We start from the raw sequence: 14,959 nt of genomic DNA on the forward strand, positions 1-14,959 counted from the left end.
TTCCCCACTCCTCCACATGAGCGGCGGACACTAATCTGGTGAACTCTGGTTGGTTTTTCCACTCCTCCACAGGAAGCCAGCTGGGTGACCTTGGGCTAGTCACAGCTCTCTCAGCCTCACAGGGTGACTGTTGTGGGGAGGGGAGGGAAGGTGATTGTAAGCTGGTTTGATTCTCCCTTAAGCGGTAGAGAAAGTCGGCCTATAAAAACCAACTCTTCTGCTTCTGCTTCTTCCAGTCTCCTTCCCTTACTCTCCCCACAACAGACACCTTGTGAGGTAGGTGGGGCTGAGAGAGCTCTAAGACACTGGTCGGCAAACTGAGGCTCGCGAGCCGCATGCTGCTCTTTGGCTCCTTGAGTGCGGCTCTGCGACAAATCTGCGCGCCTCGGCTTCCTGCTCGCTGGTTGTCGCTTGCGGAGCTCTACCCCAACTGGGGTGGGCGGCCGGCCTCAGGCTCCCCGTGCAGAATCCCCGGAGAGGGGCTGGCCTCCGAGCCCCGTGGGGGTTTTCTCAGCCACGTTCCCTCAACCACATTTTCTCAGCCACGTTCCGCCCAGGCTCAGCGCAGGTGGAGGGCCGCGCGGGCAGGGCGGGGCTTTGCGCGGAAAGGCGGGGGGCCCACGTGGGTGCGGGCGGCGGGGCGAGCGTGCCGGCAAGGCTGCCCCAACCTGCGCTCTCCTCTCCAGCCTGGGCGGGCCTCTCTCTCCCTGCGCAGGCCAGCGTGACCCCGGGCTCTCCTGCGCCCCGGCCTCGGCGCCGCCCCATCCCTCCCTCCCCCCCCTCCCAGCCCGCCTTTGTCTGCAGCATCTCCGCTGCATCTCCGCTGCCGGCTTTGTCTGCCCGCCAGCCGCCAGCAACCGGGCTGTCCCGCACCCGCATGGACCTGGTGGCAGCCGGCTGAGGCGATGGGGCAGGTGCTGGGCTTCGCCCACTGCAGTAGGTCTCCGCCGGCGGGCGGGCGAGGAGGGGGAGAGAGGTGGGCTGGGCCGGGCTCCGCAGACCCCCCTCCCGCCCGGCCTCCTGGGGATTGCGGTGCGGGAGGGGAGAGGCGCCCTGGCGCACCGCACACTGCGCACCGCACCGCGCGCTGGCCGGTGGGGCGCGGAGCGCGGGGCGCTGGGTGGGCCTGCCCAGGGCTGCCCCCAGCCCCGCTTCGGATGTGGGCCAGGCCTCTGTGAGGTTCGGCCCGGCGCCCTCTCGCCCCTGCCCCCCACAACACGGAGAAATTTGGCTCTCAAAAGAAATCTCAATTGTTGTACTGTTGATATTTGGCTCTGTTGAGTAATGAGTTTGCCGACCACTGCTCTAAGAGAACAGTGACTAGCCCAAGATCACCCAGCTGGCTTCATGTGGAGGAGTGGGGAATCGAACCTGGTTCTCCAGATTAGAGTCTGTTGCTCTTAACCACTACAAGCAGGGCATGAAGGTTTTTAATACAAGTCCCCAGTATCACTGACTTGGTTAGACTCCCTCTGAGTATGGAGGTTCCATTTTAGCTGCTGCAGCTCTAACAGTTGGGGAAGCGGGACATGGCTGCGGTAAGTAAGTGTTGCAGTTTGGCGACTGACTGCCGACTTGGAAGCGTGGGAACAATTTTAGAGTGTATAAGGTTTTTGAGGTTTTAAATTTTATGGCATGTTTTTAAATTGATTCTTTATCCTGGTTGGTAGTTGCCCTGCGTCTGACTGTAGTCAGGAAAGAGTGGGATAAAAATCTAATCTAATAAAATAAAAATTTAAAAAGTTGGCATGATCAGAGACCTGAGGAAGATCTATCCCTGGCTAACGGGTATAGCCGCTCCACATTTTAAAAGTGTGACTTTTGCTATTCTGGTGACAACCCCATTGCCCCAGGCCACATTTAGAGGAAGAATTCATTTAAGGGACTCCTGAAGGGTGGGGTGGGGGAAAAGCTCTAATGTGATGAGGCTTACATACAGCAGGGTGCTGAGGATCGATGCGAACGGAGTGACTCCGATGCCTCCAGCCACACAGAGGCTAACCTCGTAGTTAAAGGATTCTTCAAAGGGACTCCCAAAGGGACCGTCTACGTACACCCTGCAGAAGAAAGAAAAACAAAGTGGTTGTTCTTTTTCTCCCTCCTCTTAAATTGTTAAAATAGTTCTTTCGTCTACTGCAAAAAAGGTACCAAGATCATACCCTAGTTTAACATATAGAGTATTATACCCAAGATCATACCCTAGTTTAACACATCAAGTAGAATACCCAAGATCATACCCTAGTTTAACATATAGAGTATTATACCCAAGATAATACCCTAGTTTAACATATCGAGTAGAATACCCAAGATCATACCCTAGTTTAACACATCGAGTAGAATACCCAAGATCATACCCTAGTTTAACACATCAAGTAGAATACCCAAGATCATACCCTTGTTTAACACATCAAGTAGAATACCCAAGAGCATACCCTAGTTTAACACATCAAGTAGACTACCCAAGATCATACCCTAGTTTAACATATCAAATAGAATACCCAAGATAATACCCTAGTTTAACATATCGAGTAGAATACCCAAGATCATACCCTAGTTTGACACATCGAGTAGAATACCCAAGATAACGCCCTTGTTTAACATATCAAGTATAATACCCAAGATAATACCCTAGTTTAACATATCTAGTATAATACCCAAGATAATACCACATGCTCACCAACAGGTCACTATTCTCCTGCTATTAGCAAGTAATATCACAGGAAACACATGACCTGCCACACATGTAAAGTCAGATTTACTTTGGGACAGACCACAACCCATGGTCAGATCCATAGAGATCATGATGGCCACAAAGTCCCTAATGGCATTTGACAAGAAGGCCTTGGCATGGATGCTGAAGCTCCCCCCCCCCGAACCAAAGGCCTGTGCCATTTTGCATTTACTAGCTCTTTGTCTACAAATGGGATGCAAACTATTATTATTACACTTCACTGTCGCTGAGAAAACTAGGGCTGTACAATCTTCCTCTCTGTCCCAGAAAAGCACTGATTTTCGCATACCAGAAATTATGAAGGGAGTAGAATTATAATAACTTCTCGCATGGTAATTCAAATGAAGTGGCTCTCATTTGATTTTCTTACACTTATTAAGACTCAAGGGCTGTTAATTATTCTAACACAACAGCTCAAAACACATGGCGGGGCGTACAAACGAAAATTAGACAATCGCGGAGCAAAAAGGAGGATAATGGGACGGCATTAGGAAACTGGAAGGCTTTCAGCCAAGTGGAACATGAGTGTAGGATTTAGGACGCCGTCTGAGTTGTTTGCCTTACCGCAGAGAAGCTAAACTACATCAGACCTGAAAATATACATATGCATGCATGTGCTGTCAAGTCACAACCGACTTATGGTGACCCCAGCAAAGGGCTTTGAAGGCAAGTGACAGAGGGGGTTTGCCATTTCCTATACCAGGGGTTCACAGCCTTTTTGGGCCCGGAGGCACATTTTGAATTCTGGAATGGCGGGCGCAGCAACAAAATGCCTGCCACAAACGGCGAAGCCAGCTGCAAAAACGATTGCCACAGCTTAACTTCAGTAGCCCAGTGCGGATCCTCGTGCTGTGGTTGCAGCTGCTGCCAAAGCAACATTTTTTAAAAAATCTGAACAGCCAATCACATCTCCAATAGTCGATCAGAAGCCTAGCTGGGATAAGCCCTACCTGGCCTGGCCCACTTCCTAATAACACTTGGCGGGCACTAGAAAAGGTGCCTGGGGGGGCCATGGTACCCACGGGCACCACGTTGGGGACCCCCGGACTACTCCACGCCGCCTTCCCTCCCCTGAACAACATGGCACCAACCAAATAATTAAAGGCCACCATTCGCGTATTGTGATTGGATAACTTCCCAGCTTCATTTTTGCAGCATCAGCCGACAAAACAAACAAACAAGAAACGTATTAAGCTCCTGGAAGGCTATTTGACATGGCTCCTGGGCTGCATTTGGCTTTTTGGGTGCCACCTGGAATAGCAGATGATAATTTTGTGGCTTACGAAGCACATTCTCCAGAATGCACGGCAGCTTTACAGCCGTCTTACAACAAGACATGCACTAATTTAGGGACTTGCACAGTTGCTGCTTTTTCATCCAAAGGACACAGGAGGAGCTAGGGCCAAAAATAAACTGGATTAAGCTAAGAGTTTTGTTGTGGTTTGAATCAGCCTAAACTTTGCTGTGGAGCTTCCATATTGAACAAATGAACACATGAAGCTGCCTTATATTGAATCAGACCCTTGGTCCATCAAAGTCAGTATTGTTTACTCAGACTGGCAGCAGCTCTCCAGGGTCTCAGGCGGAGGTCTTTCACATCACCTACCTGCCTAGTTCCTTTAACTGGAGATGCCGGGGATTGAACCTGGGACCTTCTGCATGCCAAGCAGATGCTCTGCCATTGAGCCACAGCTCCTTCCTTCTTTGTGTAAGCGAACAGTTCTTTGCTAACTACAGCAGTGTCTCAGATTGGGTCTGCTCATCTCAAAATGCAATTCTGTTGCTGTGATATCCTGTGATGAAAGCTGTAGTGGAATTATGTAGGAACCAATTGCCTTCCTATGTATGCAAGTCCCATCCTCCACACTGCAGATGGGTTGGGTGGCTGTAGAATATGGAGACTAATCCAGACTAATGAGACACAAATTGTTCATCCCACACTGTATCCAGCACAGGCTCTCTTCTATGCATGGGCAAAAAGGAGCCGAGGAAGAAGCATCCATACTTAAGGGCTGTTCCCAAACACACTGCCTGTAGAAATGTGAGCAGTAGTATGGGAGTATATATTTAAAGCGAGGCTGCAACTGAAAATAGCAGCTTTGTGTCAGGATTCTCTTCCCACTCCATAACATGTTTTGCAAATTACAAGTGCTGATTTCATCAATTGTGCCATTTCCCTCCATGAGTTTCACATCAGTGGCTGGAGCTGGTGGGAGCATAAGAATCCTTACACTGGATCCCACCCCATCCTACCACTCCACCAAGCAAAGTGTATCCATTTATTTATTAAAACATTTTTACCCCCACCTTTCCTTTTGCCTTAGGTTTGCAGGCTTCCTCTAGTCTAAGGAAACTTCCTCCAATTTTAGTGGCTCTTCTGTTGGAGGAAGAGCCATTTAAAGTTGGAAGAAGAGGATAGTTGGATCCACCGCACTAAAAACATCAGGACAGTAAGACTGAGATGGGAGAATGGAGCCTAATACAAAGGGCTGCCATTTTAGTGGCAGCTCTGTTTCTTACCCAGGAACAAGGAGTCTTCCTGAGACATCTTAAAGACTAATTTAAACAAAAATATTGTAACAAATAATTGGTGGCTCTAATGAGGGCAGAGCCCTGATCTGGATGGCCAAGGCTAGTCTGATCTCACCAGATCTCAGAAGCTAAGCAGGGTCAGCCCTGGTTAGTACTTGGACGGGAGACCCCCGGGGAAATCCGGGGCTGCTACGCAGAGGCAGGCAATGGCAAACCATGTCTGAAAGCCTCTTGCCTTGAAAAACCTACTGGGTTCCCATTAGTCAGCGGCAACTTGATGGCACTTTACACACAAACACCTGAGGACAGAAAGGTGGGGTATAAGTTCTGTGAAATAAATAAAAATAGTACATTTTCTGAGGACCAGTGCCCACTTTGCTAAATGTGTGTGGCTCAGATAAGCTTGTTCCATATTACATAATTAGACTTCAAAATGCCACAAGATATTCTCTCTCTCTCTCTCTCTCTCTCTCTCTCTCTCTCTCTCCCCCCCCCCCCCCCGCCCTATAAATCTTGGTTGTACAGACTCCAACCATGTTTGCTGGTAGTGGGAAAGGGACATGGTTGTCTGCTTTGACCACCAAAAGGGTATACTGGAAATCATGGGACCTTCATGGACAAAACCACGTGCGGCGGGGACTGCAATTAGGAGGAGGAACAGCGGGGAAGACTGAGCAGAAATCCTGCTTGGATCCAACCCCAACACCTCTATTGATAAACTGGAAGTAAGAAAGACATCCAGAACAGGTTTGTGATGACAGTGGAGATGATAAAGACCCCTCTTTTATGCAAGCCAATCATAAAGTTAAATCAGGGGCCTCCTTCAGTTCCCCTGATTTTCTAGCTTCCAGATGAATGTTTGCATGTGAGATCAATAAAGTCCCTGGGTGCATCTCTCATGCTGCTCAGTGGGGGGGGGGGGTTTGCAATGAGAAACAGCAGCTTTAAACAGGGGAGTTATTTGGCACGCACCAATTAGCTTCCTATTTCACTTCTGTATCGAGATACCAAAATGCGGTTCTCGTTTCTACAATTATCTGATTGGATTGTTAAGTTTCTATTAGGCGATTCTCCAGCTTGGAACAAGTCCAGCTTAAGTACAATCTGCACAAATCCTTTCCTTTGAACATCAAACACATTTTCGTCCAAGCTACGGGTAGCTTGTAGGATTTTCTATTCTCTCTTTGTTTTCTTTCTCTTATAGCTCTTATGGAATCTGGGGTATTTACTAGTATGATGGCTAAATTATAAGGAAGCAAGCGGCATAAAACCCAAGCAAATTAATTTGTTTTGGATTCCGTTTTCAAATGGCGGTGAGTTTTCTCCCCTCAGACTTCATAAGAAGAATGTTTCTTATGTTAGATGAGGAATGTTTCAGATAGTCTGTCTCTGACGAAGAGAATAAATTTCTCTTTCATGGTGGAGCATGCAGCCTCTTTTAGTCGATGCAGTTCATAATCTTCATTTACTTGCTCGTAGACAGAACCTGGATTTGTTTCATGAGACATACTGCTTAGTTGTTAATTTGCAAGACAGAAATAAGGAGCTGTTTAGCTAGCAGGATTTTTTATCATTTTTTAAAGCATCTCCCTTTGGGGTGGTTTCTTAGATTCCTTGTAGAAAGGAAGAAAATAAATACAACTGCGGCTTTCACAGGGCACCATTATTTCTACACTGGATGCAGTTTGTGCCTTTAAAAATGTCAAATGAACAAAACAAAAAAATCTAGTCAATCCTGAATATAAATGATTGATGTAATGTAAATGATTACTGCCCTGACCTGGATGGCCCAGGCTAGCCCAGTTTCATCCTATCTTGGAAGCTAAGTGTGGTGTAGTGGTTAAGAGCGGTGGTTTGGAGCGGTGGGCTCTGATCTGGAGAACTGGGTTTGATTCCCCACTCCTCCACATGAGCGGCAGATTCTAACCTGATGCTGGATTTGTTTCCCCACTCCTCCACATGAAGCCAGCTGGGTGACCTTGGGCTAGTCACAGCTCCCTCAGTCCCACCTACCTTACAGGGTGTCTGTTGTGGGAAGGGAAGGGAAGGTGATCGTAAGCTAGTCCTTGGTAAATGGAGGAAACTAGCAAGTATGCAGTCCGCAGACTGAATTGCACGGAGCACATCTCGTATATCTGATGAAGATATTGCGAAACAGGACTTTACCGGGATCCTGTTGACTTGAAACTTTCTGGCTGATTACTCTGTCAAGTTGATCACTTAGGTGGTCCTCCACAGCTGGGACAAAAAAGCTTGGACTATGTGCCAGTCCTCTATGTCATTATGATGGTCAATGTAATTGTTCTGTTTTGCACAATGTATATTGTTATTTCACTACTTAGCAGATGATTCTATTATATCATTAACACCGTCTGATGCATTGAGTGTGGTAGTTTTGGCTTTGCTGCTGTGAATTTGTTACTACCTGGAGGTTGGCAGCCCTACTGTGGAAGCCTCTCTCAGAGAAGATCAGAAAGAAAGGTGGGGCCTAGCAGATGGTTTCCTGCTGACTTCTTGTTGAGAAGACAAAATCGAAGCGGGAAGAATCGTGTTTCTTACCGCGATGCCCCTTGGGGGAAGGACGGGATAAAAATTAAATGGGCCAAATAACAGTTCCCTGTTTATCCTTCTGCAAAATTAAAGGTGGCGCTCTGCTTAAATGCTGGGAAACGTTCCTGTGATTCTGCGTGAGCTCCCAAATCCCTTTCGACAAATCCACAAACTCAGCCGTTTGTGCCTCCGGAAAAAGAAGTTTGGACACAGAATCTGACAGTACCAAAGTTTCTTGAGCTGCCCTGGCTACTTCTGAAGCTCACGCTTAAGTTCAAGGCCCCATTAGCGGCTGACAACTTGCCCCGTACATTTCATTTCCTAACAAAGCGAGGTCAGCCTGCAGGGGCAGCTCATAACGATTCCTTCCCGTGAAAAAATGCTTCCTCCATCTCGGTGGAAAACCAGGGAGCCCTTTTTTCTTGCTTTTCATCTGCTGTTATTGTAGCCAATGACCTTGACTCCAGGTCAACTATTATCACTCAACTACCTCTCTCCCTGCTCTGAGGCAAAATAATAATAATAATAATAAAAATGAGTCTCGGAGCAAAACCATTTGCTTTATCCAGCAGAATTCAGCGCAAGACCAAATTTCTGCAATTCGGGTACAGTTCAAGCTATTTTTTCTTGGACATGATGTGGCGGGACTGGAAATGGTATTGCTGAGGCTGCGGTTCCTGAGGCTCCGTCCACACATGGCTATATCTGCCATCGGCTCCTTCGTGAAACTTATATGTTGCCGTGTAAGCAACGTGGTTTTTATAATGCAGCCAAGAGCTGCGACGTGGGGTGGTTTGAGGACATGAAAACAGCAAGCTACAGCCGCAAACAGAAGCTAAAGTGGCAAACAGAAAATAGAGGTACAGGTTGGGTATCCCTTATCCAGACTTCTTGGGACCAGAAGTGGTCCATATTTCAGATCTTTCCGTATTTTGGAATATTTGCATATACATACTGAAGAAGAAGAAGAGCTGGTTTTTGTATGCCGACTTTCTCTACCACTTAAGGAAGAATCAAACCGGCTTACGATCACCTTCCTTTCCCCACAACAGACAACCTGTGAGGTAGGTGGGGCGGAGAGAGTGTGACTAGCCCAAGGTCACCCAGCTGACCTTATGTAAGGAAACCAACCTGGTTTACCAGATTAGCATCCGCCACTCGTATGGAGGAGCAGGGAATCAAACCCGGTTCTCCAGATCACAGTCCACCGCTCCAAACCACTACTCTTAACCACTACACCACGCTGGCTCTCTTGGGGATGGGATGCAAGTCTAAACACGAAATTCATTTACGTTTTATGTATCTTTTATATACACTTTATATACATAGCCTGAATGTAATTTTAAACAATATTTTAAATAATTTTGTGTACGTTGAACCATCAGAAAGCAAACTGGCGTGCTGTTGAGGGCCTGTGAGTAATGTCCGCATGCTGGCTCAAAAGGTCTGGTTTTTGGGTCAGTCTGGACATTGGATGTCAAGGTAAGGGATACTTAACCTGTAGTGTGCATCTGGGAAGAACAAAACTCCAGTCACACGTATGACGCAAAGCCCTTGCATAATTCCCCAACAAACACAAGGATTTTGTGATGTGTCCATGGAGAGGACAATTGCCTGCTTTTTTATTCCCCTCTTCCTCTAAGGAGCTTAGAATGGCATACCAGTATACCTCGGAGATATTGCGGGTTTGGTTCCAGACCACTGCAATAAAGCGAATATCACAATAAAGTGAGTTGCATGCCTTTTTTGGTTTGTTTCCGCAGTGCATATAAGAGTTATGTTGATACTGTAATGTAGTCTATTTAGTGTGAAATAGCATTATGTCTTAAAATATGTACTGTAATCAGAATGAAAAAGTTTGAAACATTGCAAGAATTACCAAACTGTGACACAGAGACACGAAGTGAGCACACGCTGTTGGAAAAAAGGCACTGATAAGCTTGCTCAAAAACGCAATATCTACGAGGCGCAATAAAACAAGGTACGGCAGTACACAGTTTCCCATTTTATCCTCACAACAATCCCATGAGGTAGGCAAGGGCTGAGAGAGTGTGACTGGCTCAAGATCGCCTTGTCAGACTCACGGCCAAGTGAAGATCTGAACCCAGGTCTCCCCAGTCCTCATAAAAAAAAGCCTCTTACCATTATACCACACCGGCTCAGACCTGACCTATGTGCAAAATGTGGTGGTAGAATCCTGAGGTGGCTCAGTGGTAGAACCTCTGCTTGGCATGCAGAAGGTCCTAGGTTCAATCCCTGGCATCTCCAGTTAAAGGGACTAGGCAAGTAGGTGATGTGAAAGACCTCAGCCTGAGACCCTGGAGAGCCGCTGCCTGTCTGAGTAGATAATACTGACTTTGATGGACCAAGGGTCTGATTCAGTAAAAGGCAGCTTCATGTGTTCACTACACCACTTCAGAGTGCAGGGGCTGGATTCCTTTTTAAAAAGCTCCTCCATGTAAGAAGAAAAATCTCTGTAAAGAATGTTTTTAAAGACAACCTAGCAGACCAGAGGGAGGAAAAGTACTGCCACCTGTTGCATTAGTCTTTTACTTGAGTGGCACTTTTATGCAGGGGAGTATACATAGAAGTGGTATCTCCTCCTGAACCTGCAACCCAAAGTGACAAAATCCATTTTACTGCTTCGTTCTGCTGCATGTGCAGATCATGCCTTGCTACAGCAACTCCAGTTACTTCTAACAGCCCACCAGGGAAAGAGGCCTCTATGCAGGGATGTTTCCCCGTGGTCACCCCCGCCGACTGCTTCGGGGCTTCCTTTTAATTATGCATGCCTTTTCCGCCCCTTAGAGGTTGCCTCGCTCTCCCCACATGTTTTGCCCGTGTTTTCCAGATGCTGTTTTAGCCAGAATCTGGAAAACAGTCAATGGGGGTGACCATGAGGAAATGTCCCTGCATAAAAGGCCACTGACTCCAATTGACCCTTCTTTGTAACACCTGGGGTTGCCAACATCCAGGTGGCACCTGGAGATCTCCCGGTGCTACATTTGACCTCCAGGCGACCAAGATCAGTTCCCCTAGAGAAAACAGCTGCTTTGGAGGGTGGACTCCATGGCATTGTACCCCGCTGAGATCCTTCCCCTCCCCAAACACCTCCCTCCCCATCCTCCACCCCCCAAACCTCCAGGACTTTCGCAACTCGAAGTTGGCAACCCTATGCCTTGTACCGGCTATATACATAGATGGAACTGTGAAAGAAAGGAAGGATGGACAGTGACAGAGGAAGAAACAAAGGAAAGGAGGGAGAGTGACAGGAAATAAGGAAGGGAAAGTGACAGCGAAAGAAAGAAAAAACAGGCAGGGAGCTTGAACAGAAAGAAGGAAGCATTCCGGTCTGTGCTGAAGATTTCTAATTTTTGTTTTGTACGTAGGAGAATCACAAAGCAAAGCTCATCGGGGGAAACCTGCTGGGTCCTGCCACGTTACCAGCCAGATCTTTTGTCTGACATCCTGCTCTGATCATTCTCCCCACCACAAAACGCTTTCTTTCCTGCAGCTTTTGCATCCGAAGTCGACGCCTGCCGGCGGCAGCTCAGAGCAGCTCCGGCGGGCTGGTTAGGCGGCGCTCAGAACAGCTCTGGCACCTACCTCTATTGGTTCTTCATCAGCTGCTAACAATGTTCCCCCACCGCTGGCTGACCAGCTGTGTGTTTGTGTACGTGTGTGTGTTCGACAACCATTTTTATTTAGGGGCTGAACTAAACAAATGTAAAATGCACTCAGCACTTGTGCTCTGGAATGAATGGAAGAGGGGGAGAAGAGAAGGGATCCTCAGAGGTGTGCAGAATTATATTCAGTGCATCGCAACCGCTGTGGCTTCTCTTTTGAGGAAGAAGAAGAAGAGTTGGTTTTTATATGCCGACTTTCTCTACCACTTAAGGTTGAATCGAACTAGCTTTCAATCTCATTCCCCTCCCCACAACAGAAACCCTGTGAGGTAGGTGGGGCTGAGAGAGCTCTAAGAGAGCTGGGACTAGCCCAAGGTCACCCAGCTGGCTTCATGTGGAGGAGTGGGGAATCAAACCCGGTTCTCCAGATCAGAGACCACCACTCCAAACGACCGCTCTTAATCACACCACCACGCTGGCTCATACTGATTTACCTTCTAAGGTATCACCATACTGATGGAATTATGCGCCCATATGCCTTGATACCTGCCTGCTTTATCTATATCTACCATCGAAAAAGACCTGTCCTTCAAACTTTCTTTTTCTCTGCTTTTTCAGGGGTCCCCAACGTGGTGGCCGTGGGTGCCATGGCACCCACAGAGACCTTTTCTGGTGCCCGTCAAATGTTTTTAGGAAGTGGGCTAGGCCAGGTAGGGCTTCTGCCCAGCAAAGCTTCTGATTGACAACTGGAGATTTGATTGGCCGTGCAGATTTTTTAAAATTTTGCTTTGGCAGCAGCATCCACCACAACACAAATATCTGCACTGTGTTACTGAAGTTAAGCTGTGGCAATCGTTTTGTGGCTGGCTCTGCCTCCCACGGTTGCTCCACCTACCGTGCCATGTCAGAAGTCCCAATGTGCCCGCAGGCTTTAAAAGGTTGGGGACCCCCGTCCTAAAGGTAAAGGCCCCCTGTGCAAGCACCGGGTCATTCCTGACCCATGGGGTGACGTCACATTCCAACGTTTACTAAGCAGACTTTTGTTTCTGGGGTGGTTTGCCAGTGCCTTCCCCAGCCATCTTCCTTTGACCCCCAGCAAGCCGGGTACTCATTTGACCAACCTCGGAAGGCTGGAAGGCTGAGTCAACCTTGAGCCGGCTACCTGAAACCGACTTCCGTTGGGATCGAACTCAGGTCGTGAGCAGAGCTTTTGACTGCAGTACTGCAGCTTAGCACTCTGCGCCACCCCCGTCCTACCTGTACATTTCTCTCTCCCCCCCCCCACTTGTAGCTCAGCTCACCTCCTAGATTCACTTTCCCTTCATCCATCTTCCCTTCCTTCCCTCATGCCAAACGTCAGTCATAAGGCTGTGGGCCAAGTCACGTCTGCTTGCTTGTCATGCTGCTAAAGATTTGCTGAGCAATTATTAAAGGCTACCTAAAAGCTGATCAAGTTTGGCAGGAAAAGGAAGTGGGGGGTGCCATTAATTTTTCCACCCCCACAGCCCCATCTATCTTTATAATCAGTATTGGGGGGAGGAGAAAGGGGTAAGGTCAGGCCTGCTTTTACAAGTTTCACAGAACTCTGTGCTACCCAGAACTCACCATGGCTTTAGGGCCAAACTATGGCTGGGGAGACCAGACCCAACTCTGGTTTTCTGCATCCATACAGCACGTGGAGGTAGGACTGCCTACCTCCAGGTACTGTGTACAGTATACAAAATAGGTCCCATAGCACGCTTATATACGTTCGATAATGTATCTTTAGAACACTTTCGGAAAAAGTTCTAAAGATACATTATCGAACTTATATAAGTGTGCTATGGGACTTATTTTGTATACTGTATATATTTGTAAATAATAGTTTGTGATAGCTTTGTTCAGTACCACTTGTCTTTTTGTAGATACTTTTTGCATGTTCTTAGCTAGTTAGGTATTTCCTATTATCTTGTCACTTAATACAACTTGTGTTTGATATAAACATATTCGTGTGCTGTTATTTTGATTGAGTATCTCTCAGTACAGCACCGGGTGATTGTTATTTTGGTTTGTTACCTCCAGGTACTAGCTGGAGATCTCCTGCTATTACAAGTGATCTCCAGCCGATAGAGAAGATGATGAAGAAGAAGAGTTGTTTTTTATATGCCGACTTTCCCTACCACTTAAGGGAGAATCAAACCGGCTTACAATCACTTCCCTTCCCCACAACAGACACTCTTTGAGGTAGGTAGGGCTGAGAGAGCTCTTAATAGAACTGTAACTTGCCCAAGGTCACCCAGCTGGCTTCATGTGGAGGAGTGGGGAAACAAATCCAGTTCACCAGATTAGCATCCGCCACTCACGTGGAGAAGCGAGGAATCAAACCCGGTTCTCCAGATCAGACTCCACCGCTCCAAACCACCACTCTTAACCACTACACCACGCTGGCTCTCTCTGTTCACCTGGAGAAAATGGCCACTTTGGCAACTGGACTCTACGGCATTGAAGTCCCTCCCCAAATCTCGCCCTCCTCAGGCTCTGCCCCCTGCAATAGTACAAGAGCTTCAGTCTCAGAGAAGTCCTCATTTCAAAGATGAGTTGGGCATCCAAGTTTTAATTTCAAAATAGGCTATTGCACGCTACCTGCTTGGGGAGCAAGTGAAAGAACTTGAGTCGGGGAAGTCAATACTTCTCTGGCTCCAGGAGCAGAGGCAACCTTTTCCTTTAGGAAAGCCAAGGATGGAAATGTCAGAGAATACCAATTGGGCCAATGGAGGGCGGGAAGCCTGGGGGTAGGCCTGAAAGTAATTCATTTAAAAGCTCCTAGGAGAGGTGATAACAGCTTCTCTTCTCTTACCAGCTCCCCGGTATCATTTTAGAAAGGAGGAACCAGAGCGTGAAAAACATGTCAATACCGAAGCGACGTGCTGCGAGAGGCGCCTAAATGGATGCCTCGGGTGGGGGGGATTTCCCTCCCGCCCGAGGAAGCGAGAACCATCAAATTGTGTTTGTCGAAAAGCTTGCTGCGGCTGTACCTCTATAAAGATGCAAATTCGAGTGCTTTTTACTAACAGGCCATTACGTCTTCTATTACATTCACCCCCTATCTGTTACAACTCTCGAACATTTCTGTACTCTGCAAACTCTTCGGTAATTGCATTGCAACGGCAACAAAGCTGTAAGGGAGAGTCTTGTAACTACCTTTTTATAGATGGGGCCTGAACGTACAAAGAACGGAAGCAGTGTGTGGGGGGGAAGGTTTCAGTTCAGCTCTGTCTGGGGCCCTCTTTTAGGCACTCCTCATTATGGTATCCCTATTTACACACTTCTGTTTCCAGCAAAGCCAAGTGGTGCTTGGTGGCGGTGGAAAGCGTGGTTAACTCACATCTGACTTAGGGAGACCCAGTAAGGTTTTCAAGGCAAGGGAGACTCAAGTCCTATGAGCAAAGGTTGAAGGAGCAAACCAGATTAACATCCGCCGCTCATGTGGAGGAGTAGGGAATCAAACCAGGTTCTCCCGATTAGAGTCCACCGCTCCAAA

General features: G+C 47.6%; 1 protein-coding gene across 1 annotated transcript in view; it reads right to left on the reverse strand.

The window, feature by feature from the left end:
* NOX4 (NADPH oxidase 4) overlaps positions 1-14,959 on the reverse strand; it is a 137,716-nt gene that overhangs the window by 23,040 nt on the left and 99,717 nt on the right. The window contains exon 14 of the mRNA XM_056858931.1: positions 1,938-2,057. Within this exon, the coding sequence (XP_056714909.1) occupies positions 1,938-2,057 (120 nt within the window). The remainder of the gene's footprint in view (positions 1-1,937; positions 2,058-14,959) is intronic.

This window comes from Euleptes europaea, chromosome 12, assembly GCF_029931775.1.
Source record: "Euleptes europaea isolate rEulEur1 chromosome 12, rEulEur1.hap1, whole genome shotgun sequence".
NCBI classification, from domain to species: Eukaryota; Metazoa; Chordata; class Lepidosauria; order Squamata; family Sphaerodactylidae; genus Euleptes; species Euleptes europaea.